This window comes from Muscardinus avellanarius (genome assembly GCF_963383645.1).
Source record: "Muscardinus avellanarius genome assembly, chromosome: 3".
NCBI lineage: Eukaryota > Metazoa > Chordata > Mammalia > Rodentia > Gliridae > Muscardinus > Muscardinus avellanarius.
Genome location: NC_137788.1, coordinates 20579956 through 20607316, shown reverse-complemented (window position 1 = coordinate 20607316; position 27361 = coordinate 20579956). Strand labels below are relative to the sequence as shown.

Sequence of the window (27361 nt, the reverse complement as noted above, 5' to 3'; positions counted from 1 at the left end):
TTATATTTTATTTTGAAACAGGGTCTAAGTTGCTGAGAGTCCCACTAAGTAGCTGAGGCTGGCTTCAAACCTGTGCGATCCTCCTGTCTCAGCCTCCCAAGTGTGGAGATTACAAGTGTGCGCCACCATGCCCAGCGATTTTTTTATTTTTATAGCACAAAGCTTCAAACCCAGGGTCTTGTACATGCTAAGCAAGCATTCTACCACTGAGCTTATGTATTTTTAGCACCATTTTTTGTATTATTTTTAATCCAACAGCCATGCAGGGCAGGTATTGTACCCATCTTAAAGAAAAAAAAAAAAGTTAAAAGATGTGCCGGGCGTGGTGGCACACTCTTGTAATCCCAGCATTTGGGAGGCTGAGACAGGCGGATCCTGGTTCACGGACAGCCTCAGCTACTTAGGCCCTTTGCAACTCAGTGAGACTCTTTCAGAATAAAAAATAGGGCTGGGAATGTAGCTCAGAGGTAGAACATCCCTGGGTTCCATCCCCAGTACTACACACACACACACACACACACACACACACACACACACACACACTCACACTGAAAGATGTTAAGTAACTTGCCAGAAATGACACAGCTGAGTCAGAATTCATACCCAGGTCTATCTCCAAAGCTCATTTTTCCTACCCACCTTTTCATGCCCCCAGATCTCCTTCCCTGCTAGCAAAAGGAGGAGCACAATTATCTTGACTGGAAGAGAAGAGAGGGTAAAGGGGAGAAAGTAAGTCCACAGGCATCTTCTGCTTTCTTTCTGATGGCACGTGTATTTCAGGGACCAGTCAGCTGCAGCCACCTATTTCTGCAAGCAGGTCCCAGAGGAGAGTCAGCCCCCCAGCCAGACCATGGAGGAGGAATGGGTCCCGTACCATCGAATTGAGCAAGGGGAGAAGGAATTCCATGTTCGCAATCCCCAGGTAGGCTTGTGCCGCTTGAGGCCAGAGTGTTAATAAATCTGCTTTCTCTGGACTGCACTCACTGTTTTAGCCAGCTTTCTGTTACTATAGTGGATACCTGGAGTGCTTACTGAACTTGTAAGATACTTAACTGAGATACTTAATGCATAAGGGAAAATTATCTTCTTTCTTTCTTTTCTTTTCTTTTCTTCTCTTTTTTTTATTTTCTTTTCTTTCTATTTTTTCCCCCGGTACTGGAGATGGAACCTAGGGTCATTCTACCTCTGAAAAACACCTCCAGCCTATTTTTAATTTTTTTTATTTTGAGACACTGTCTCAGTGAGTTGCAAAGGGCCTCACTAAGTAGCTGAGGCTGGCCGTAAACCTTGATCCTCCTGTCTCAGCCTCGTGAATGCTGGGATTACAAACGTGCGCCACCACACCTGGAAGAAAAGTTTTATTTAGCTCGTGATTCTGGAGGCTCCAGTCCAAGACCAATTGTTGTGGACCTCCAGTGGTGCGAGATGGGGGAGAGGTATGTGTCAGAGCAGACCCACTCACCTCCTGAGCCAGGGAGCAGAACAGATGAAAAAGACAGGGGTGTCATGGTCCCCTCAAGGGCACAGCTCCAGTGGCCTAAGGATCTTCTGCTAAGGCCTCACCTTCTACAGGTCTGCCACCTACCAGTAGCGTGTCCTGGGGACCACGGCCTTAACACACAGACCTTTGAGGGGCACCTATCCAAACATAGCACTTAATAGGCAAGACTTTTTTTGTGTGTGTGGTACTAGGGATGGAACCCAGGGGCATTCTACCTCTGAGCTACATCCCCATCCCTATTTTATTCTTTTCTTTGGAAACAGGGTCTCACTAAGTTGCTGAGGATGGCTGTGACCCTTTGATCCTCTTGTCTAAGCTTCCCAAGTACTGGTATTACAAGCGTACACCACCATGCCTGGCTTTAAGCAAGGCTGTGTGTGTGTGTGTGTGTGTGTGTGTGTGTGTGTGTGTGTGTGTGTGTGTGTTTTACTGGGAAGTGAACCTAGAGGCATTCTACCTCTGAGCTGCACCCTCAACCCAATTTTATTTTATTTGGAAACAAGGTCTCATTAAGTTGCTGAGAGCCTCCCTAAGTTGCAGAGACTGGTCTTGAACCTCTGATCATCCTGTCTCTGCTTCCTAAGTACTGGGATTACAGGCGTGTGCCACCACTCTTGGTTTAAGCAAGACTTTTTAACTAACTTTCTCGAAATCTTAATCACAGTGATTCTGAGCTAGCTACATTAGCGGGAATTAATCAAGCCTCTTAGGATTACCATTGTCAGCTGGGCATGGTGGTACACGCTGTAATCTCAGTGCTTGAGAGGCTGAGACAGGAGGGTGGCAGGTAGTCTGGGTAGTCCGAACAACAGGGCTGAGTTGGTATCCTGTCAGGTGGTGCTTATGTGAGCTGCAGGGGGCCCGCAGTGCTTGCTGAGAGGTAGGTTGGCCTACCAGCCCTGTATTCTTCCTTGGCTCTGTAGATAAGTGAGATTCTTTTCTTCTTTCTCTCTTTCTTTCTCTCCCTCTTTCTCTTTCTTTCTCTCTCTTTCTTTCTTTCTTTCTCTCTTTCTTTCTTTTTGTAGTACTAGGGATTGAATGCAGGGGCATTTACCTCTGAGCTATACCCAGCCCTACTTCTTTACTTTTATTTTGAAACAAGGTCTCGCTAGGTTGATGAGAGTCTCACTACTTGCTGAGGTTGTCCTCGAACCTGCTATCCTCCTGTCTCAGCCTCCCTACTACTGGGATTGCAGATGTGTGCCACCATGCCTAGTTTTGGGTGAGATTCTTGCTGGATGGTTATGGGCTGTCCTAGCTCCCAGCGGTCTGTCTGTTGCAGGTGCATCAGCGAGTAAGAGAGTGTGTGCGGGTGCTGAGGCTCCTACAGGAAGCCACTGCTGGAAAGAATGTCCTCAACATCTTCCCTGGTGGGCTGGATCTGACAGCCTTGAAGGTATGGCCAGGGTCGGTATGAACCGGAGCCCACATCGTCATCACACGTTCTTGGTCACAAGTAGCAAACCTAACTTCTTCACTTAAACCAGAAGAGAACTTACTGGCTCACGTAACTTGCGAGACCTCAGGCCGCTTTAGGCCAGTGTAAGTGGAGCCAGGCTCTGAGATGTTGCCAGCAGAGCTCTGACTCCTCCCTCCCTTCTTCTGGATCAGGTTCTCTCGGTAGGTGGGCTTCACTCTCACAGCGCTTCTCCTTTTGGCAAAAGAGATGGTGTCTGGCAGCCTAGGCCTGTATCTTAAGTCATAGTTTCAGAATTAAAAAGAAAAGCCAGGTGTGCTGGCATGCGCCTAGAATCCCAGTACTTGGGAGGCTGAGACAGGAAGATCTCAGGTTTACCGCCAGTCTCAGCAACTTAGTAACTTAGCAAGACCCTGTTTCCAAAATAAAAAATAAATAGGGCTGGAGGTGTAGCTCAGAGGTAGAAGACCCTAGATTCAATCCCCAGCACCACAAAAAAAGAAAAAAAGGAAAGAAGACTCTTAGCTTCTTCCAGGCTGTGGCCCTGTGTGGGTCAGATGCCCCTCTTGGGCATGAGGGAGAAGGTGCCCTTGCACCAGAGAGACAAGGTCTTCCGACCTGAGCTACTTCCCCCCTCCTTAGGCAACCTGGTGGTCCCTACTCTCAGGAAGCCACCATATCGATGCCAGACTTAGTGTGGACGCCCGGTTGGCACAGCGTGCAGAGTCCCGAGCCCCTGCATTCCGGCAGTCCTTCCACCTCCGCCTCCTGAGCACCTAGTGCCCGGCGGGCGGAGGGTATTGTGACTGACTGTGTGAGCTCCTCGCTTCCGTGTCGGGGAACCTGAGCACCAGGATTGAGGGCCCCACCAGGCCGTGCGGACAGAGGACAGAGGAAGGGCCCTTGAACAGTGAAAACCTGTGTCTGCTGCAGGCTAGATCCTCCCACTGAGGGAGCTCAAGAACTGTCCCAGGAGAATATGAAACGCTCCCCGCAGTAGTAGACTCAAGTGGCTCCCCAGCCCCTCAACCCATCCCAATTTAAGGAGGAACGCAGACTGTTCAGAGAACCGAGACATCACACAAAAGCAGGGAGAAAGAAGAAATGTTCTTCTGGACATTTAGATGTCTTTCCTTTCAGTTATATTCCAATGTATTAACAGGCCAGGAGTGTAATTCCAGTACTCGGGAAACTGAGATAGGAGGATTAAGGTTTTGAGACTATCCTCAGCAACTTACCAAGACTCTCATCAACCTAGCTAAGATCCTGTTTCCAAATAAAAAATAAAATAGGAGCTGGGCGTGGTGGCACATGTTCGTAATCCCTGTACTTGGGAGGCTAAGACAGGAGGTTCACAGGTTTGAGGCCAGCCTCAGCTACTTAGTGAGGCCCTTTGCAGCTTAGTGAGAACCTGTTTCAAAATAAAAAATAAATGCCGGGCATGGTGGCGCACGCTTGTAATCCCCGTGCTTGGGAGGCAGAGACAGGAGGATTGTGCAAGTTCGCGAAGCCAGCCTCACTGGCTTAAGAGACTCTGTTTCCAAATAAAAAAGTATAAAATAGGCCTGGGAGTGTAGCTCGGAGGTAGAAGGGTTTCCAGGAACCCCAATACCACCACCAAAAAAAAAAAAAAAGAATAAAAAGTAGGGCTGGGGTGTAGCTTGGAGGTAAACTGCCCCTGGGTTCTATCCCCAGTACTACACACACAAACAAAATAAAGTAAAATAGGGCTAGAGGTAACTGAGCGTGATGGCGCCTGCTTGTAATCCCAGCGTTCAGGAGGCAGAGACCAGAGGATCGCAGTTTGCGGACAGTCTCAGCTTAGTGAGGCCTTTTGCAACTCAGTGAGACCCTGTTTCAAAATATAAAGACTAAAAAAGAAAATAAAGCTGAGGGTGTAGCTCAGAGGTACAATGCCCCTGGATTCCATTCCCATTACTGCAAACAAAAACAAAAAACAGGGCTAAGGGTATAGTTTGGAGGTAGGACACTCATGGGTTCAACCCCTAGTACCACAAATTAAATAAACAAATAAAATGCATTAACATTTATATGTTTTTTTAAAATTTAAAACAATAGTGTTAGCCAGGTGTGGTGGTGCACACTTGTAATCCTTGCACTTGGGAGGCTGAGACAGGAGGATCACACAGGTTCGAAGCCAGCCTCAGCTACTTAGTGAGGCTTTCAGCAACTTAGTGAGACCCTGTTTCCAAATAAAATAGGTCTGGGAGTATAGCCCGGAGGTAGAAAAGCCCCTAGTTCCACCCCCAGTACCACACACACACAAAAACAGTGTTATCATCTAAAAGTTGTTTTGTACCCTTTTATCCCCACTTAGCAAAACAAAAAAATTCTCTTGCTATTTAAAAAAAATATATTTTTGTGGTGCCAGGGATTGAACCAGGGATATTCTACCTCTGAGCTGCATCCCAGGCCTATTTTTTAATTTTTATCCTTTGAAAGAGTCCCTAAGTTTTTTTATTTTTTAATTTTTGGTGGTACTGGGGTTCCTGGAAGCCCTTCTACCTCCGGGTTACACTCCCAGACCTATTTTTATTTTTATTTGGAAACAGGGTCTCCTAAGCCAGCGCGCGCTGCTGGCTTCGAACCTGCGCGATCCTCCTGTCTCTGCCTCCCAAGCGCGGGGGGGGGGGGGGGGGGATTACAAGCGTGCGCCGCCACGCCCGGCTGCAAGATCCAATTTCAAAATAAAAAAATAAAGCCGGGCGTGGCAGCGCACACTTGTAATCCCCGTGCTTGGGAGGCGGAGACGGGAGGATCGCGCAGGTTCGAAGTCAGCCTCACTGGCTTAGGAGACCCTGTTACCAAGTGAAATAAATAATAGGTCTGGGAGTGTAGCTCGGAGCCCAGAGGTAGAAGGGTTCCATCCCCAGTACCACCAAATAAATAAATAAATAAATAAATAAATAAATAAATAAATAAATAAATAAATAAATAAGTTTGGGGTATGGCTTGGAGACAGAATGCCCATGGATTCAATCCCCAATACCAAAAAAATAAAAAAAGGAAAAGCTGGGCATGGTGGCACATACCTGTAATCCCAGTATTTGAGAGTCTGAGACCAGAGGATTGCAGGTTCAAGGACAGCCTCAGCAATTTAGCAAGACTCATCAACCTAGCAAGATGCTGCTTCAAAGCCGGGCGTGGTGGCGCACGCTCGTAATCCCTGTGTTTGGGAGGCTGAGACCAGAAAATCACAGTTCACAGACAGCCTCAGCTCCTTAGTGAGGGCCTCCGCAACTTAGTGAGACCCTGTTTCAAAATAAAGAATAAAAAACTAGGACTAGGGGTGTAGGTCAGAGGTCAAATGCCCCTGGGTTCCATCCCCAGGACCGCAAAAAAAAAAAAAAAAAAAAAAATGCTGCTTCAAAACAAATAGTAATAATAAAAACTAATAATAATGGTAATAAAGAATGGGGTGTAGCTCAGAGGTAGACACCCCTGTTGAAGAAGGAAGAGAGGGAAATAGGGATAGCTCTGTTAAGGGCAGGTCTGGTAGTGTCCTCCAGGAAGCTGTGCCTGCCCAGCCAGCAGGGAGGCAGGACCTAGACCCTAGAGTGCCTGCCAGTTGCTAATGTTGTCACCCTCCTCCAGAGAACAGTCTGAGCCCCGAGGTGCTGGTGTGTGAGCCTGTGAGTCCGAGGTGGGCACTGGGGAAGGCCAGGCTCTAGTCCAGTTGGATTGTTTAAGAGGCAGCCTTTTGGAGGAAATGCAAAATTTTTAAAACTGAGTTGATCTTCATGTGTCTGATTAAAATCTAGAAATTGTCAGGCACAGTGACATAGGCCTGTGATCCCAGCAATGGCAGCCTGCAGAACTTAATATGCCCTTGCTTTCAAATAAAAAGGGCTGGGGATGTGCTCAGAGGTAGAGAGAGAGCTTCTGGGTGAATTCAACCCCCAGTGCTACAAAAAAAAAAATTAAAAACTAGGTTACTCCCTGTGTTGACAAGCTGTGAAGAAGTAGGTGTATTACCAGAAAGAGTGCCCGTTGCCACATGGACAGCAATTAGACATTAGTTCTCAACCAAATAAATGCTCATATTCCTTGACCCAGCAACGGTCAGTTGTGGGAATCCTTCTGCTATTACCTGCATGCGTGCATGTGACGCATGCACAGGATTGTTCATTCCAGTGTCAACTGGAATGACAAAATATTAAAGTAGCTAAATGTTCACCAGTGAGAGCTGGGCTAATAGATTATAAAAGTCAATGTATTACTTGGATAATGCTAAGTGTTCTATACATAAACCCTTATCTCAGAGTCTTTTTTTTTTTTTTTGGTATTGACTGGGTATTAACTCAGAGACATTCTACCTCCGAACTATGCCCCTCAGCAGGAGGCTGCGGTGGTTTGTTATATAACTACGCCTTGAAGGCTTCTGGGGACAACCAGAAATAGATCATCGCAGAGCATGTTAGAGGGAACAGACTCTCTTCCCTTAGGCTTTGGATAAAAATCAGGACAGATATTCAAAGAGGAAGTAGCACCTGAGTTGGTTTTTGCTCAGACAGTCCTTGCTCCAGAGCCAGGCGGAAGGCCAGCAGCCAGGGCTCCTCAGCATGGCCCCGTGGCGGCCCTAGGAACGTTTATAAGGTGGGGGCTCTAGAGAATGGAGAAAGCCTGTGGTCTCACCATGCCCTTACACTGGTGAGCTAGTGTGGAACCTGACAATTCCTATCCATTTCTTTATTCATAGATATCTGAATGTCTACCCAGGCCATGTATTTATAGGTACTAAGGCTATATAAAAACAAAGGTAAAGCCGGGCATGGTGGTGCATGTTTGTAATCCCAGTACTTGAGAGGCTGAGATAGGAGGGTCGAAGGTTCGCAGCCAGCCTCAACTACTTAGTAATGCCCTCTATAACTTAGGGAGACCTTGTTTCAAAATAAAATTTAAAGAAGAATAAAATAGGACTAAGGGTGTAGTTTAGGTGTAGAATGCCCCTGGATTCAACACCTATTACCACAAGTAAATAAATAGATAAATTAAATAAATAAAAATGAAAATATAAGCTGGGCATGGTGGTGCATGTCTGTGATCCCAGTACTAGTAAGCTGAGACAGGAGAATCGCAGGCTTAGGGACAGCCTCAGCAAGTAGCAAGATTCTTAGCAACATTTTTGTTGTTGTTGTTGTTTTTAAGTGGTACTGGGGTTCCTGGAAGCCCTTCTACCTCTGGGCTACACTCCCAGACTCCCAGACCTATTTTATATTTTTATTTGGAAACAGGGTCTCCTAAACCAGCACGGCTGGCTTCCAACCTGTGCAATCCTCATGTCTCCGCCTCCCAAGTGCGGGGATTACAAGCGTGCGCACCACGCCCGGCTAGTGAGATCCCATTTTGAAACAAAAAAATAAAAAGGGATCACGGTGTAGTTCAGAGGTAGAATGCCCCTGAGTTCAATCCCCAGCACCACACACCCACACAAAAAAGGTGAAAACATAGTTTTCAAATCCTGCTTACAGAAAGCCGTTCACGCCAAGGATTAACCATCTGTCTGTTCTCCATTAGGCAAGAGGGTTGGATTGTTTTGTGTTTATTGTGGTGCTTAAGACTGAACTCAGCGTCTTATACATGCTAGGCAAGTGCTCTGTCACTGAGTTACTTCCACCCCCAAGTATCTCCTGGCAAGAAGTTTTGGGGTTTTTTCTTTTCTTTTCTTTTTTTTTTTTTTTTTTTTTTGGTACTGAAGTTTGAACCTAGAGGCATTCTACCTTTGAGCTGTAACCCCAGCCCTATTTTATTTTTTATTTGGAAACAGTGTCTCTCCAGTTTCTGAGGCTGGCTTTGAACCTGCTGTCTCCATTCCCAAGGCTGATCCGTAAGAACTCTCTTAGACAAACCTCCATACCCTTCCCAATCCTGCCGGCTTAATGCACACGGGAAATTTGGGATTTATGAGTGAGACAGGGTGGAGCCGAAGATGGAAGGAGTCTGGATCCCCAAACTACTCTAGACAGGAGCAGCCTGTGGGCTTTATGTTGGAGAGCAATAAAGTTCTACTTTTTTATGACTTCTGTATTATCTTCCAAAGTACTAGGATTATAGGTGTGTACCATCATGCCTAGCCAGCAAGTTTCTTAATAGTCTTTTTTGGGTGGGTTTACCTACTGTATAGAGCCTTTGTCTAATTCCCTATTTCTTCCTCTTTTTAGACTTATTTATTTATTTATTTTACTTTTACCTCTTTTTAGACTCATTTATTTATTTATTTATTTATTTATTTATTTTACAGTACTAGGGATTGAATCTAGGGGCATTCTACCTCCGAGCTATATGCTCAGCTCAATTTCTTATTGTTTATTTTGAAGCAGGATCTCACTAGGTTGCTGAGGGCCTCAATAAGGAGCTGAGGCCAGCCTCAAACCTGTGATCCTCCTGTCTCAGCCTCCCAAGTCCTGGGATTAAAAGTGTGTGCCATCACACCTGGTTCTAATTCCTCATTTTTCAGAAACTCCTAAGGGTTTCTGAAAAAGAGTCCTCGTGGCTTGGCTAAGCTCTCCTCTCCCCTCAGGGCGGCATCGACATGAGCCGTGTGGCCGTGATGGGACATTCATTTGGAGGGGCCACAGCTGTTCTGGCTTTGGCCAAGGACCCCCAGTTCCGGTGAGTTTTCCAGGACGCTTTAGCATCATACACCAGTCATTCATTCAAGTATTCATTCCATTAGAATCAAGTCTGAGGCCTGGTTAGTGGGGCTAAGGGCTCAGTGGTGACCAAGAAGACAAGACCCCTGACTCCATGCATTATGCTGTCATGAGAGGAGAAAGACAAGTTAGAAAGCTAATAGGTAGTAAAGTTCTCAGCACCTACGTGCAATGAAGAAAATAAAACAGGCAGATAAGGTAGAATGTCCCAAGGCTTCTCTGAAAAAGAGATGAGTGGAACCTGAGAGACAGAGAAGCCAGCCACGCAGAGGTCTAGAGGAAGCTCATTCCAGCCAGTGGGAAGAACCAGCGCGAAGGCCCTGAGGTGGAGGGAAGCTGGCCATGCCGGTGTGAGGAACGAGGAAGCCAGGGAGCATTTCAGACACTCAGACGTTAGGCACGGCGGCATACACCTGAGACCCTAGTACACGAGAGGCAGACACATTTTATTTTATTTTATTTTTATTTTATTTTATATTATTTTCAAAATAAAAAGGGCTAGCCAGGCGTGGTGGCGCACGCCTGTAATCCCAGCGCTTGGGAGGCTGAGACAGGAGGATCGCACAAGTTCAAAACCAGTCTCAGCTACTTAGTGAGGCTCTCGGCAACTTAGTGAGACCCTGTTTTCAAATAAAATATAAAATAGGTTTGGGAGTATAGCCCGGAGGTAGAAAAGCTCCTGGATTCTACCCCCAGTACCACAATAAATAAATAAATACATACATACATACATACATACATACATACATACATACAATAATGCACCTGTGTTCAATCCACAGTACCAAAACAAAACAAAACAAAAACCCATGATCAGAGATAATCAGGAACCAGAACAGAGCCTTTGGGCCAGGGTAAGGAAGTTTAGATTTTACTCTGAGTGTGATGGGAAACCATTGAAAGATGTTTAAACAGAGAAAAATCAGTTATACTTTGAAAAAGAGCCCTCTCACTAATATGCAAAGAAGGAACCATAGCAGGACCGGACTGAAGGCTAGTTGGAGGCAGGGCTGTCAGGGAAGTGGGCGTGGTGGGGTGGAGAGGAGTCAGTGGAGACAGGATGTAGTTCTAGGACCTAGTGGTACATGAGTAGGGGAGGGGAAAAAAGGGCTTGCACTGGCATATCCCTCACGTGAGATGGAGAAGGCTGGCGGGGCAGTGACTAAATCGTAGGGCCATGGTTATGCCACAGGTGATACGGTGTGGTCCTTGGCACCTAGGCAGCTTTTCCTGACCTCCCTGCCGCGTAGGCCCTGGCTCACGTAGCACCTTGAGCAGTTAGGGCCCTGAGCTGTGTTGCTGGTACCCTGTCTGCCCACCTCCCCTGCCGGCCTGGGAGCTCTCTGTATGTAAAGCACAGAACTACGCACATGGCCGGCACTCAGTGAGTGAACGATTAAATCCAAGGCAATCTGCATGACTCCAGCAGTCACCTGAGGCAGATCACAAGAGATCTAGTCCTTGCTCTCAGACACTGTAAACTCCAGAGGATCTTTGGTAACAGGTAAAAGCAATTCCTATCCAGTTTCCTAAGTGAAGGGCGTAGGCCCTGGTAGCCTCTTCCTGGCTTTCTGAGCCTTCATCCTACCAGCGGGAAGAGTCCCACCCCTCCTCCTAACTATTCTTGCCCGGGTCCCTGGGTAGCGGCTCCCCGTGTCTGGTCCTATTCCAGATGTGCTGTGGCCCTGGATGCTTGGATGTTTCCTCTGGAACGTGATTTTTACCCCGAGGCCCGGGGCCCCGTGTTCTTCATCAATGCCGAGAAGTTCCAGACAGTGGAGAGCGTCAACTTGATGAAGAGGATCTGCGCCCAGCACCAGCAGTCCAGGATCATAACCGTCCTGTGAGTGGCCCCAGGTCATGACCCCAGCACCCCTCCATTTTCCTCTCATATGTGGCTCCTTTAATTTCTTTTGGATTATCCAGAACCTTCTACTCTTTAATAGAGGAGATCTGAATACCCCTGAATTCCAAAATCTTAATCCTTTTGTAATTTCACCTCTGCTCCTCTTCTGCACTTAGCTCTATCTACGTATGGCATTATGACCAGATGGGCTTACCTGGTGTTTCTGGCTAAAGGGTATTGTGAAGTTGTGTGCCAGAGAGGAAGGGGTGTGGTCTAGAAGGGCTCCTGAGACCTCTAGCCTCCTTTGGGAATTTTATTGGGTCTTTTGAAGAGTGTACAAATAGTAGATCTTTGATCATTCATCAAAATATTTTTATTTATTTATTTTTTGTGAAACAAGGTTGAACCCATGGGCATTCTACCTCTGAGCTATATTCCCAGCCCTGTTTTATTTCTTGTTTTAAAACCAGGTCTCGCTAGGTTGCTGAGAGTCTTGTTAAGTTGCTGAGGCCGTCCTCAAACTTGGGATCCTTATGTCTCAACTTCCTAAGTACTGGGATTACAAGTGTCAGCCACCAAACCCATCTAAAAGATTTTTTGAATTTTTGCATATACTCATATTCATGAATATCACTATAACATATGTTCTTCTATAAACTACATATTCTGGTCAAGAGAAACCACATTCTCTTTGCTTTCATCTCTAGCACTAGATTTCTTTGGGAAACCATTTATCAGAGCAAACAATTTTTAGTGACTTTAAGACAATTGGCTCTACAGGAGGTGGTGCGGAGCTAGAGAGGCAGTGCGGAAATCTCCTGCTCTCGAGCCTAACAGCACCATGGTCTGGGATCTCAGATCCCACTTCAGGAAGAGAACAGGGGCTATGTGCCCTGGACTTTGAGAATCACTTAGGTGGTTGGAATGCCAAAACCATGCGCCAGAACAGCAGCGTCTGTCCGTAGTCAGTGGCTTCTCCCTTTGCCTACCTTGGCCTGGTTCTCTTGGCCCGGTTCTCTTTGTGGGGCCAGCCCCTCCCCTTTCATTTTGATCTCATGGCTTTGCAGGGGATAGAACTGCTAGAACGTTTTCCCAGGCTGGTCAAACCCAAACGTTTGTGACCTGCAGGGAAGGGAGAGGAGAGCAGTTGTAACAGGGTTTGTAAAGAGAACCGAACTACTGGCAGTGTGTTAGTGTGCTCTTCTTCCCTCCCTCCCTCCCTCCCTCCCTTCCTTCCTTCCTTCCTTCCTTCCTTCCTTCCTTCCTTCCTTCCTTCCTCTGTTCCTCCCTTCCTTCCTTCCTTTCTTTTGTTTGTTCTTTTTGTGTGTGTATGGGAGGGTGTGGTACTGGGGATGGAACCCAGAGGCCTTCTACCTCCAGGCTACACTCCCAGACCTATTTTGTATTTTATTTGGAAACAGGGTCTCACTAAGTTGCTGAGAGCCTCACTAAGTAGCTGAGGCTGGCTTTGAACCCGTGCGGTCCTCCTCAGCTTCCCAAGCGCGGGGATTACAAACGTGAGCCACCATGCCCAGCCTCTTATTCTTTATTTTGAAACAGGGTCTCACTGAGTTGCAAAGGACCTCACTAAGTAGCTGAGGCTGTCTGTGAACCGCGGCCTTCCTGACTCAGCCTCCCAAATCCTGGGATTACAAGCCGCTGTACCGGTTGGCAGTGTGTTATTTCTGAACTGAGTGCCAGGTGCCCAAGTATCTAGTATATTATTTCATGCATTTTTTTTTTTGTAATGGGGGTAGAACTCAGGGGGCATTCTACCTTGGAGCTATGCCCCAACCCTATTTTTTCTTCTTTTTTTTTTTCACGGGTCTGGGGATGGAACCCAGGGGCATTTGACCTCCAAGCTACCCCTCCTGCCCTATTTTTTATTCTTTATTTTCAAGCCAGGTTTCACCGAGTTGCAGAGGGCCTCACTAAGTAGCTGAGGCTGTCCACGAACCGCGATCCTCCAGTCTCAGCCTCCCAAATGCTGGGATTACAAGCGTGCGCCACCACGCCTGTATTTTCCTTTTTCATGCATTTTTTTGTATACCTTAATTAATGCATTTTGTTGTTGTTGTACTGAGGATGGAACCCAGGGTCATTCTACCTCTGACCTATACCTCCAACCCTGTTTTATTCTTTATTTTGAAACAGGGTCTCAGTAAGTTGCAGAGGGCCTCACAATTTGCTGAGGCTGGCCACGAACCTGCAATCCTCCTGTCTCAACCTCCCAAGTACTATGATTATAGGCATGTGCCACCGCCTCCAGCTAATTAATGTTTTTTTTTTTTTTTTTTTTTTTGCAGGTCTGGGGATGGAACCCAGGGGCATTCGACCTCCGAGCTATACCCTCTGCCGTATTTTTTATTCTTTATTTTGAAACCGGGTCTCAGTGAGTTGCAAAGGGCCTCACTAAGTAGCCGAGGCTGTCCGCAAACCGTGATCCTCGGGTCTCAGCCTCCCAAATGCTGGGATTACAAGCATGCGCTACCACGCCTGGCTTTAATTAATGCATTTTTAAGAAATTAGTTTTTTTTTTTTTTTGTATGACAGAAACTTTAGCATTTAGATTTTCCTTTCCTCATCAAATTGAATAGTAAAATTAGTTAGATGTAAGTTAGCATATATGAACCGCAAATTAAGTGTATTTAGAGGGTTAAATGTGTAGCTCAGTCGGGCGTGGTGGCGCACGCTTGTAATCCCCGCGCTTGGGAGGCTGAGACAGGAGGATTGCACGGGTTCGAACCCAGCCTCAGCTACTTAGTGAGGCTTTCAGCAACTTAGTGAGACCCTGTTTCCAAATAAAATATAAAATAGGTTTGGGAGTATAGCCCAGAGGTAGAAAGCCTCTGGGTTCCACCCCCGGTACCACCAAAAAAAAAAAAAATGTGTAGCTCATTTATCAGTAGAACTCACCTAGCATGTACAAAGCACTGGGTTTGATCCTAGCAATACAATATAAATGAATGCGTTTAGAGCCAAATGACTTAATCCAAAACCTATTTCCCTATGCAGTTGCCCTTTTTTTATTTTTTATTTTTCCCCTGCAGGCCTGGGGATGGAACTCAGGGATATTTGACCTCCGAGCTACACCCCCAGCCCTATTTTTTATTCTTTATTTTGAAACAGGGTCTCACTAAGTTGCAAGGGGCCTCACTAAGTAGCTGAGGCTGTCTGCAAACCACGATCCTCCTGTCTCAGCCTCCCAAATGCTGGGATTACAAACGTGCGGCACCACGCCCGGCTACTTTTCTGATTATTTCAATAAAAGCCAGCAATTACTTTTCCCTGCTTGCTCCAGGGTACTGTTCTGACAAGGAGCTAATGTGTTCTGCCAGTGCTTGCTCTATGGGCTGAGACAGCTTTGTTAGTGAGACATACCTGGATTCATTTCCTAGTTCTCGCGTGACCTTCAGCAGACCACTTCTCTCTTCAGTTCTGTGAAAGGGAAGAATACTTCCTTGACAGAGTTACTGTGAAACTCACATGTGCTTGTGCACAGGAAGCGCCTTGCAGCGAGTGCTTGGCACGTTCGCGCACACCTGACCCCAGAGCCCACCAGTTTGTGTGTTTTCTTTCCTCTAGTGGTTCTGTCCATCGGAGTCAGACTGACTTTGCATTCGTGACCGGCGTCTTCCTCGTGAAGTTGTTCTCCGCTCAGACCCGTGGGAGCTTGGACCCCTACGAAGGCCAAGAGCTTGTGGTGCGGGCCATGTTGGCCTTCCTGCAGAGGCACCTCGGTAAGGAGAGAGCTGGGTCCCGGGGCAGCCTGTGTCCCTGGGGTTCTGCAGCACGGTGGTCTGTCCTGGCACGGTTGGGCCCTGAGAGATTGTGGCAAGTGGAAAACCAGAGCGAAAGACTTATCTAGAATTATAGAGAAACTGGCTGTCCAGCACGGCCTGTCCAGGTCTCTGGTCCGGCTTCCACCCTAAAGGGGTATCTTCTCGTGTCTTCCATAATGCATGACCAAGCTCTCTACCACTGGAAACTAGAAGTTTTAAGAGTTGATATTTTGGGTTTTTTTTGGCATTCTACCTCTGAGATACACCCTAGCCCTATCTTTTGTTTTTGTTTTTGTTTTTGGTGGTACTGGGGTGAAACCCAGGGGCATTCTACCTCTGAGCTACAACCCCAGTCCAATTTTTTATTCTTTATTTTGAAACAGGATCTTACTAAGTTGCAGAAGGCCTCACTAAGTAGCTGGAGCTGGCCACGAACCTGTGATCCTCCTGTCTCAGCCTCCTAAGTACTGGCATTACAAGCAGGTGCCACTCTTCCTGGCTGATATTCTAGCTTTTTTAGTTACAAAAACTGGAAATTCACAAGCTGGATATGGTGGTGCATGCTTGTAATCCCAGCATTTGGAGGCTAAGACAGGAGGATTGCAGTTCGTGGACAGCCTCAGCTACTAAAACCCTTTGCAACTAAGCAAGACTTTGTTTCAAAAAATAAGGAATAAAAATAGGGCTGGAGGTAGAACGCCCCTGGGTACCATCCCTAGTACTGCAAAAACAAAAACCTCCTGGAAATTCACTACCTCACCTGGAAAAAAAAGTAAAGCCTGTTGCCATGTATGGTGGAGCATACCTGTAACTCCAGAACTTGGGAGGCTGAGACAGGAGGATTGTAGGTTTGAAGCCGGCCCCAGCAACTCAGTGAGGACTTCAGCAATTTAGTGAGGCCCTGTTTCAAAATAAGAAATAAACTAGGGCTGGAGGGATAGCTCAGAGGTAGACTGTTCCTAGGTTCAGTCCCCAGTACCCGCCCCCAAAAAAGTATAGCTTGTTTGAGAGTACACCTGGACAGCGTGGTTACAGGAGCCACGGTCACTTGCAGGACTGACCTCTCCTTTGCTTTGTCTCATGAGCTGAGTCTCTCTGTCCCTTCTCATGATATCCCTGGTTTTCTTTCCTTTTTTATTAAAATTTTTACCATACTGGGTTTTGAGCTTGAGCCCAGGGGCAGTCTACCTCTAAGCTATGCCCCCAGCAGCCCTATTTTATTTTTATTTTGAAACTGGGTCTTGCTACTTGCTGAGGCTGTCCTTGAACCTGAGATCCTCCAGTCTTAGCCCACGAGTACTGAGATTACGAGCGTGCGCACCACGCCCGGCTTCCCTGGTTGTCTTTGTCTCGCATGCCTTTTCCATTTCACTGTGTTTTTCCCCTTGCGGATAAGGAGAGCATCTGTTTATTTCGTTTCTGCTTCCTCATAGCTTCGCTTGGCTTGAGCCATTCATGGCTTGTTCTAGCTTGTGGGTTTACACTTTCCTCATGAGCGCTTACTGTTCTCTGCCGGTTTTTTTTTTTTTTTTTTTGTGTGTGTGTGTGTGTGTGTGTGTGTGTGTGTGTGTGTGTGTGTGTGTGTGTTGGTGTATATGTATGGATACTAGGGATTGAACCTGGGGGTGTTCTACCTCTAAGCTATACTCTCATCCCTGTTTTTTGAAACAGGATCTCATTTGGTTCATAAAAGTCTCACTTCCTTGCTGAAGCTGTCCTCAAATCTGCAGACCTCCAGTCTTAGCCTCCCAAATACTGGTATTACAGGTGCATGCCACCACACCCTGTTTGTGTTTGTTTTGGATTTCTTAGACCAGATTCCCAAGAGAGACAGTTTGATTGTATCAGCTCAGGCCATTGTTCAGCCCAGGCCTGAAGCGCTCTTGATCAGATGTACTATCATGGGACTGACCCCTCACCACTGTCGCCTACAGGGAGCTTAAGGTCAGGAGCGAGCCAGGCTTGTCTGGACTCCTAAAGTCTGACATAACTAACTGACAGTAAGACCCAATACTGTGTAATCCTCCCCCATTTGTACAGCTTATCCCCTCAAGAGTGGCCCATCCAGGCCTCAGGTGGCACGGCGCAGCTCTGTGGATATCTGAGGGCATCTCTGATGTCCTCTCAGTTTTGTGCTTGCTGAGCTAACTGCGCACTGGACGCCCTGCTCATCGGTGCCTTCTTAGGGGCCCCGCCTTGAGCATGGTGAGCCAGATGCGGCCTGACCGGCACTCTGCTTCGGACATCACACTTGCAGATGGACTTGGTGCGTTCACACTCTCCTCAACTGTGCAACAAATTTGGTTTGGATTGGGTTTGCTTTTAACATCTGTTCTGTTTTGAATGTATTAACTTTTTGTTTTGTTTGTTTCTTCATTTATTGACATTTTGAACCAAATTTGCATTTGTATATTTACCCCCCTCCTTTTTTTTTGGTGATGCTGGGGTGGAACCCAGAGGCTTTCTACCCCTGGGCTACACTCCCAGACTGGTTTTATACTTTATTTGGAAACAGGGTCTCACTAAGCAGCTGAGGCTGGCTTCGAACCTGCGTGATTCTCCTGTCTCAGCCTCCCGAGTGCGGGGATGACAAGTATGTGCCACGATGCCTGGCAGGTCCGTGTGTGTGTGTGTGTGTGTGTGTGTGTGTTGTAACTTGAACCTGGAGATGTTCTACCCCTGAGGTAGACACCCAGCCCTGTTTTGTTTATTTTGAAACAGGGTCTTGCCATGTTGCTGAGGGTCTCACCAAATTGCTGAGGCTGTCCTCAAACCTGCGATCCTCCCGTGACACCACGCCTCGCTCTACCCGTGCATGTCATCTTGCACACTGTGAGACATTACTCCAGCCTGAGTATGTAGACTTCAGAGCTCATGGAGATATTAGCATCATTCTTATCGCTTGGCAGGAGGGGAATGGTTCTTTATCTCAAGGCTTTTTTCTTTTTTGTTACTGGGGATTGAACCCAAGGGCATTTTACCTCTAAGCTATAGCCCCCTTTTTGGGGGATGGAACTCAGAGGCTTTCTACCTCCAGGCTACACTCCCAGACCTATTTTTATATTTCATTTGGAAACAGGGTCTCACTAAATTGCTGAGAGCCTCAAAAAGCTGCTAAGGCTGGCTTCGAACCTGCAATCCTCCTGTCTCAGCCTCCCAAGTACTGGGATTACAAGGGTGCACCACCATGCCCGGCTCTACCCCTCCTTTTTTTAAATAGTGTCTCAAACCTGAAGTCATCCAGTCTGAGCCTCCTAAGCGCTGGGATTACAGGTGTGCGCCATCTCATCTAGTGACATCTCAAGATTTGGATGGCACCTAGCTGTCTGTTGTCAGCCCACTTTTCTTCTTTCTCCTTAGGTACCATGTCATTATAAGAGCTTAAGACTAAAGGTAATACCAGATGTGGTGATGAATGCTTCAACTACTTAGGCCTTCTGCAAATTAGTGAGACCCTGTTTCAAAATAAAGAATAAAAATAGGGCTGTGAGTATATCTCAGAGGTAGAATGCCTCTGGTTCAATCCCCAGTTCTGCAAAAAAAAAAAAAAAAAAAACAGATTAAAAGTATTAGGGGAGCTCATGATGACACGATTGGGCTCCCTTCAGGAGCCTTTTGAGCTGAGATGCCCATTGTTAGAGACCAGCAGAAGAGGAGATGAAGGCAGGAGACAGTAGACTATTCGAAGACCACTGTCACTGAGTTAATTTATGCCAGCAGTATGCCTTCTATTCAGTAGTTAGGTACACCATCACCTGTAATTCTGAAGACAGACCTTTCCAGTAGGTACTTTTATTATTAACTCCATTTTACAAAAGAAGACACTGAAGCTTAGAAAATTTAAGTATTCTGTTCAGGCTATTAAGTAGCACAGCTGTTACACAGCCCAGGCTGTCCAGTTCCAGGCTGTGCCACTTAATAACCTGATAATCCCAGGCTGCACTGGGATATTGGTGACAGTATAGAGTAGTAAGTTCGTGACTAAGGTGTACGCGCAGTCTATACCTCACATCTCACTGACAGGACAGAAGGCTAGCCAGGAAAGAGGGTTGCCTGGACGGAGGGAGGCTCACTCTTGATCTTGATGGGTGAAGAGAGCTCACAGGCAGGCTGGGGCGAGGCCCCCTGGACAGAGGCGCAAAGGCTAACATGGGCCTGGTCAGTTTTGAGACACTGCCTGGGTACCCGAGCTCAGGACGGTGATCTGTGGAAAGATGAAGGTAGTTAGGTGAGCAAAAGCCAACTGTAGAAGCCCACGTATTTCCTGAGACGTCTGGACTTTATTGCACAGGCTCTGAGGAGCCCTTGGCGATTCTGAGCGGGAGGATGTCATGATTAGACGGGTTGGTAGGCAGTCTGCAGCCTGGCGATGGGCGAGCTGGGCTGAGTTGGGAGGCAGAGAGCTCAGGTAGAAGGCTCTTGTCTTAATCTTGTTGGAGTAAGACAGTCTGAATAAGCCTGGTCTAATTAGCTTTACAAAGAGAGAAAAAAAGCAGTGCTTTGTCACATGGAAAACTAAAATGGGCCGTAGGTGGCTCAGCCGCACCTCGCTCCTGAGAAAGACCTGTGAGCACAGCATGTGTCCTGCTGTGTGATTCAGGATGCCACCTTCCAGACAGGAGATCACAGCTTCCTCCATATGACCCCTGTGCTCCCGTCTCCGCCTCCTCTCTCCCAATCTCCTGGAAGACTGTTTCACCCCTCCCCTTCCTCCTCAAACCTCTAGCACCTCTTCCCCCAGCCTGTCTCTCACTGCGGGACTTTGCCTCCCACTTCAATACACATGGAAGCAACCGGCACTTCCTCAGACTCCCCACACCATCTTCTGTGCAGACGCAGGTGCAGCGTCCTCTGCATTCCTGAAACTTCCCCTTGAGTGGCCGCCTAAGGCCAGTGTAATGGTTTGGATTTAGAATGTAATCCTGGTCCTCACAGAAACAGGTAGCAACGTTAAGAGCAGGGCTTAGGCCGGCGTGGTGCGCACACTCTCATCCCCGCGCAGGTTCGAAGCCAGCCTCACTGGCTTAAGAGAACCTGTTTCCAAATAAAATATAAAATAGGTCTGGGAGTGTAGCCTGGAGGTAGAAGGGTTCCATCCCCAGTACCATCACACACACACACACAAAGCAGGGCTTAGTTGTTAAGAAGGGGCCCTGGGGTTCGGCCTTGGGGGTTGTTATAGTCTCTCCTCCCCCTGCTTCTCTGTTTTGCTTCTGCTGCCCATGATGTGAGAGCAGAGCGTTGCTCTCTCCCTCTCTGCTTCCTGCCTCCGTGCCTTGAGCTCCACAGATCCTGCCTGACATGGATTGAACCCCCAAAATCTCCAAAACTGAGCAAACAAATCTTCCTTGCTCTGTGTGGCAGTGAGAATGTTGACGAAACAGCCAGCCCCTCCCCTCACATACCAGCTTCCATCTTCTTGCCGGTTAAGATGATCTTACCAGCAAATGTTTCCTTTTTCCTTTAGGTCATCCATTTTCCCCTCTCTACTGGCTCATTTCATGCCCAAGTTTCTCTCACCTTAAAAAAAACCTCTTGTCACAGGACAAGCTTAGTGGTAGAGCACTTGGCCAGCATGTGAGGACCTGTGTTCAATCCCCAGTGCTACAGAACAAACAGAAAAAGGAAACTCTTGGGCTGGAGGGTACAGCAGAGTTAGAGCCTAGCATGCGTGAGGTCCCGAGCTTAGTCCCCAGCGAAATAAAACAAACAGAAGAAAACTCCCTTGGCCTCAGAATCCCTCTGAGTATCACCCCCTCTTCCTGTTCCCTCAAACTCCTCAAAAGAGTGTCTCTTTTACCTTTTTTCTAACTTCTCTCCTCCCATTCTCTCTTAAACTTACCCCAGCAAGGCGTCTGCATTGTAGTACTGAATCAAACTGCGAGGTCAAGCTCTCTAATGACCTTCATGGCATCGACCTCATCTCACTGGAACTCTCAGCACTTTTTTTTTGCAGCTCTGGGGATGGAACCCAGGGGCATTCGACCTCTGAGCTACACCCCCTGCCCTATTTTTTATTCTTTATTTTGAAACCAGGTCTCACTGAGTTGCAGAGGGCCTCACTAAGTAGCTGAGGCTGTCCGCGAACCGCGATCCTCTGGTCTTCTGCGAGAGTGCTGATGCCCTCCCCTCCCGGAAAACAGGGGCTGTGCTGTGGATTATTTCCTATCTTGATCTGCTCCTCTTTGACCAGTTTTGCTACATCCAATGCCCCAGTGTTTGAACTGTGGCTTGGTCTTTTTTCTCTTGCTCTAGCAAAATGCCCATGGCTTAGTTTTGTTTTGTTTTGTACTGGGGATTGAACCCAGAGGCATTCTACCTCCAAGCTACACCCTTAGCCCAATTTTATTTTTTTGTTGGAAACAGAGTCTCACTAGGTTGCTAAGAGCCTCACTAAGGTGTCAAGGCTGGCTTTGAACCTGAGTTCCTCCTGTCTCAGCTCCCAAGTACTAGGATTGCAGGTGGGCACCACTACACCTGGCTGGCTGGGTACTTTATAAAGAGGCTCGTTTAGCTCACAGTCGGGAGGTAGAAGAGCATGGTGGCAGCTCCATCCTTCTAGTTACTCCGGCCAAAGTCTTTATCCTTGTTTCTTCTTGTACATCTCCCACCTAGTCCTCAGAAATGGGCTGGGGATACAGCTCAGTGGCAGAGTACTTGCCTAGCATATGTGAGGCCCTGTTTGAATTCCTAGAACCACACACATACACAAAAATGACACACTAAAATCTAATCACTTGGACAGGCGTGGTGGCGCACGCTTGTAATCCCCGTGCTTGTGAGGCGGAGACAGGAGGGTCGCGCAGGTTCGAAGTCAGCTGCGCTGGCTTAAGAGACCCTGTTTCCAAAAATAAAAAAGTGAAAAATAGATCTGGGAGTGTAGCCCGGAGGCAGAAGGGCTTCCAGGAACCCTAGTACTACCAAAAAAAAAAAAAAAAAAAAAAAATCTAATCACTTGTTACCACCCCACTATCCTTCTCAAGTCATTTTTCCCTCCCTTCCTTCCTTCCTTCCTTTCTTTCTTCTTCCTTTCCTTTCCCTTTTTTTCTTTCCTTTCCTTTCCTCTATTTCTTCCTTTCTTCCTTCTTTCTTTCTTTCTTTCTTTCTTTCTTTCTTTCTTTCTTTCTTTCTTTCTTTCTTTCTTTCTTTCGCAGTATGGGATATGGAACCAAGAGCCATTCTACCTCTGAGCTACACCACCACCAGCCCCCCCCCCTTTTTTTTAATTATTCTTTATTTTGAAACAGGGTCTCACTGAGTTGCAAAGGGCCTCACTCTATAACTGAGGCTGTCCTCAAACTGTGATCTTCCTTGTCTCAGCCTCCCAAATACAGGGATTCTAGCTATACACCATTACACCCATCTCGTGTGTATGTATGTGGGGGGTTACTTGAGATTGGACCCGGGGGCCTTCTACCTCAGAGCTACAGCTTCAGCCTTTTTTTTTTTTTTTTTGAAATAGGGTTTTGCTAGGTCGCTGAGAGTCTCACTACTTGCTGAGCCTGTCCTCGAACCTACGATCCTCCTGTCTCAGCCTCCCAAGTACCGAGATTACAGGTGTGTGCCATCAGGCCTGGCTTTCTAGTCTTTTCTTAATAGAGCAGCCAGTGATCCCTTTAGTAAGTCAGATCTTGTCACTCCTCTGCTCAAAGCCTTCCATTGGCTCTCCATTTATCTGAGAGTCAAAGCCACAGCCGTTGTCCTGCCAGGTCCTGTAAGGGGCCATAGCCCCTCTGGCTCTTCTCCCTTGGCCTGCCTCCCTCCCTCCACAGGAGCCTCAGTGCTCAGGCCTTTGCACTGCGGCTTCAGCCCTCAAGTCCCTTCTTGTTGAGGCTTGCCCTGACTGCCCCCCTTTTTTTGTGTGTAGTACTGGGGATTGTTCCCAGGGCCATTTTCTACCTCAACCTTGGAGCTATTGCCTCAGCCCTATTTTATTTATTTATTTTTATTTTTTGGTGGTACTGGGTTTCCTGGAAGCCCTTCTACCTCCGGGCTACACTCCCAGACCTATTTTTACATTTTTATTTGGAAACAGGGTCTCCTAAGCCAGCGCGCGCGGCTGGCTTCGAACCTGCGCGATCCTCCTGTCTCTGCCTCCCAAGCGCGGGGATTACAAGCGTGCGCCACCACGCCCGGCAGCCCTATTTTATTTTGAAACACAGTCTCACTAGGTTGAGAGTCTCACTACTTGCTGAGGCTGTCCTCAAACCTGTGATGTCCTGTCTCAGCCTCCCTAGTACTGGGATTACAGGCATACTGCACCCGGCTTCTGACTACTCTTTTTAAACACTGTACTCTTGCTGGGTGCAGTGAGACCCTGTTTCAAAAAAAAAAAAAAAATATAGTGTTGGGTTGGGGATGTAGCTCAGAGGTAGGATGCCCCCTGGGTTCAATACCCAATAACTAGCACACACACAACGTTGTGCTCTTAAGTGAGGTGTGGTGGTGCACGCCTGTAATCCCAATACTTGGGAGGCTGAGAAAGGAGGATTGCCAGTTCAAGGCAAGTCTCAGGAACTTAGTGAGGTCCTGTTTCAAAATAAAAAATAAAATAAAGCTGGGGGTGTAGCTCAGTAATTTAGAGCATACCTGGGTTCAATCCCCAGTACCAATAAATAAATAAACCCTATTTTGCAGCTAGGTGTGGTGGCACACACTTGTAATCCTAGTACTTGGGAGGCTAGACAGGACAATAGCAGGTTCAAGGACAGTTTCAGCAAGTAGTGAGACTCATCAGTGTAGTGAGACCCTATTTCAAAATAAAAAATATATAAAATACGGCTGGGGGAGTAGTTCAGAGGTGTAATGTCCCTGGGCTCAATCCTCAGTACAAAAAAAAAAAAAAAAGAAGAAGAAGCCAGGTGTGGTGGGCAGTTTTGTAATCCCAGTATCTGGGAGGCTAAGACCGGAGGATCACAGGTTTGCGTCCAGCTTCAGTTACCTAGTGAGGCTCTTAGCAACTTAGTGAGACCCTGTTTCAAAATAAAAAATAGGCCAGGGATCATGGTTTGAGGACAGCCTCAGCTACTACTTGGTGAGGCCCTTTAGAATTCTGTGAGACCCTATTTCAACATAAAGAATAAAAATAGGGCTGTGGGTGTAGCTCAGAAGTAGAATGCCCCTGGGTTCCACCCCCAGTACCACAAAAAAATAAAAATAAAAAAATAATAAATAGGGCTGGGGGTATAGCTTAGAGGTAGAATGTCCCTGGGTTCCATGCCCAGTTCCAAAAAAAAAAAAAAAAATTGTGCCTTCAAATCTACCACCCACATTCTTTGATCTGCTTGCCCTCCCCACACACACAGTACTTTCTCCCCTGTCACATCTTTTTTGTTGATGATGCTGGAATGGAACCCAGAGGCCATCTCCCTCTGGGTTGCCTTTCTAGCCCTTTTTTTTTTTTTTTCCCCAGTACTGGAAATTGAACCCAGGGGCCTTCTACCTTCAAGTTACAACTCCAGCCATATTTTTTATTCTTGATTTTGAAACAGGGTCTCACTAAGTTGCAGAGGCCCTCACTAAGTAGCTGAGGCTGGCTACGAACCTGAGATCCTCCTGTCTCAGCCTCCCAAGTACTGGGATTACAAGCCTGTACCACCACACCTGGCTATTTTTTTTTAATTTATTATTTGAAAACAAAGTCTCATTAAGTTTCTTTGTGTGTGGGGGGGGGCAGGGTGCTGGGGATAGAACCCAGGGGCTTTCTACCCCCAGGCTATACCCCAGACCTATTTTATATTTTATTTGGAAACAGGGTCTCGCTAAGTTGATGAGAACCTCACTAAGTAGCTGAGGCTGGCTTTGAACCCATGCGATCCTCCTGCCTCAGCCTCCCAAGCGCAGGGATTACAAGTGTGTGCCACCACGCCCTGCTCTCATTAAGTTTCTGATAGCCTCACTAGGTTGTTGAGGCTGGCTTCAAACCTGTAGTCCTCCCATGTGCAACCATGCCCAGTGGCCTTTTTACATCTTACATACTTTTATTGTTTGTCTCTAGGTACTAGAGTACAAGCTCTGAGGACAGGGTCTCTGCCTGTTTTGTTCTTGGATGTATTTGTGGCACCTTGTGAGCATGCGCGGTGTGTCTGAATTAATGAGGACCAGTTCCATGCCAGGTTCTTAGCCAGACGCTGGTGATTTCTCCAAAGACAGATGAGAGTGGTCCCGTCCTGTCCCAGCTTCTGGTTTTTTTGTTTTTTGTTTTTTGGGGTTTTTTTGGTGGTACCGGGGGTGGAACCCAGAGGCTTTCTACCTCCGGGCTATACTCCCAGACCCATTTTATACTTTATTTGGAAACAGGGTCTCACTGAGTTGCTGAGAGCCTCACTAAGTAGCTGAGGCTGGCTTTGAACCTGCGCGATCCTCCTGTCTCAGCCTCCCAAGTACGGGGATTACAAGCGTGCACCATCACGCCCGGCCCAGCTTCTGTTTGTTTTGAATGAGGACACCATTTGCCTGTGCAGCTGAGCCTGGCTTCCTCGCCAACTGTCTAGACACATAGTTGGATCCTCTGCAGGGTCCCCGGGCCTCTGCTGTCACGCCAGCTGCCTGCTGCCTGCTGCTTTGTGCTGTCGCTGCCCTGTGGCTCCTGCCGTGTGGCGGCCCTGGATTTGCAGCCGTTGCTGGGAGCACTGAGCTCATGCTGAGCAACGTCCGTCCTCACGTCTGAAAGTAGACTCTTCATGTTTTCTGCCTTTCTGACCTGGGGCTAAATTCTGCCTCCTCTAACGACCTTGGACAAATCAGGTAGCTTCCCTGAGCCTCAATTTCCCCCATTATAGACAAGAGCTAGTCATAGTACTTAGCCCTTAGGAACATTGTGAACACTACATGAAACTGCACATGAACCTTTGACACATTCTGTAGAACAAATTCTCCTTCAATAAGTGTCCTTGGTTACTGTTGTTACCGAGTTCCATGGATTAAGTATGTAATTTATTTATTTTTCAGATCTGGGGATGGAATCCAGGTGCATTCTACCTCCGAGCTACACCCCCAGCCCTATTTTTTATTCTTTATTTTGAAACCAGGTCTCACTTAAGTAGCTGAGGCTGGCCGCAAACCGCGTTCCTCCTGCCTCAGACTCCCAAATGCTGGAATTACAAGCATGCACCTTCACGCCCAGCTAAGTACATAATTTGTAAGGGTGCTGAACAATTAGTTTTCATTATTATATAAATGATTATCATTATCATCAGAACCACCATAAGCAGTCCTGGATCCTGGGTGCTCGCTCTCCAGGGTGACCCATTGAATCATGATAAGTGTTTTTGTTCTGTTGTTTTTTTGGTACTGGAGATTGAGCCCAGTACCTCTGAGCTACACTCCCAGAACTATTTTATTTTTTATTTAGAAACAGGGGCTCACTAAGTTTCTGAGGTTCTTGCTTAAATTGCTGAGGTTGGCCTCAAACCTACAATCCTCCTGTCTCAGCCTCCCAAGTACTGGAGGCATGTACCAGCATGCCTGGCTGGTAGCTAATCCTTGATCTAACGTTTCTGTTTTTTCCTTCCAGACCTCAAAGAGGACTATGACCAATGGGACAACCTCATTGAAGGCATCGGACCGTCGCTCACTCCTGGGGCTCCACACCAGCTGTCCAGCCTCTAGGCACAACTGGCCATTTTTGAAAGGTCACTTGGGCTGAGCTCCCATGTGGGGGTACCCACACTTATCCGGAAGTGGTCACCATGACCCTCTTTCACAGATCAAGAGAAAGTAATCACACTGCGGACTGGACGGCTGGCGCCCTGATCTTAGCACTTGTTGATCTTAAACGCCCCCTGGGACACAGGTCACGGACTGATCATCACACTGACTTCTTGGACCGCACCCTGATGGCAGGCGAGAAGTCGGGGATGGAGCCTCAGCCTGGAGAGCCCACTCCCTCCCGAGCCTTGGGCCGCCGTGGCTTCCTTAGTGGAGGCGATGAGGCCACGGGACAGAGAGTGGACCTCGAGGGCCTCCTGCCCATCTCTCCCTCTGCCCGAGGACTTGGGGACAGACCAGCTTTTTAGATAGCTCCTAGGATAGGGACCATCATCAGATCTGCCATGTCTCTTTAAGTCTTCCCACCACATGGAGCTCAGCACTGGGCATTTAGGAGGAAGTTACACTTCGGAGCCCCAGTGCAGCCAACAG

At 47.3% G+C, this 27361-nt stretch overlaps 1 protein-coding gene across 1 annotated transcript in view; it reads left to right on the top strand.

The window, feature by feature from the left end:
• The window catches only part of PAFAH2 (platelet activating factor acetylhydrolase 2), a gene marked incomplete at both ends in the record, with an annotated part of 32853 nt that extends 6023 nt beyond the window's left edge, over nt 1-26830 (top strand). Inside the window, 6 exons of the mRNA XM_080690845.1 lie at nt 781-922; nt 2784-2897; nt 9460-9551; nt 11265-11435; nt 15024-15178; nt 26736-26830. Of these exons, the coding sequence (XP_080546971.1) occupies nt 781-922; nt 2784-2897; nt 9460-9551; nt 11265-11435; nt 15024-15178; nt 26736-26830 (769 nt within the window). The remainder of the gene's footprint in view (nt 1-780; nt 923-2783; nt 2898-9459; nt 9552-11264; nt 11436-15023; nt 15179-26735) is intronic.
• Between the last annotated feature and the right edge of the window lie 531 nt (nt 26831-27361).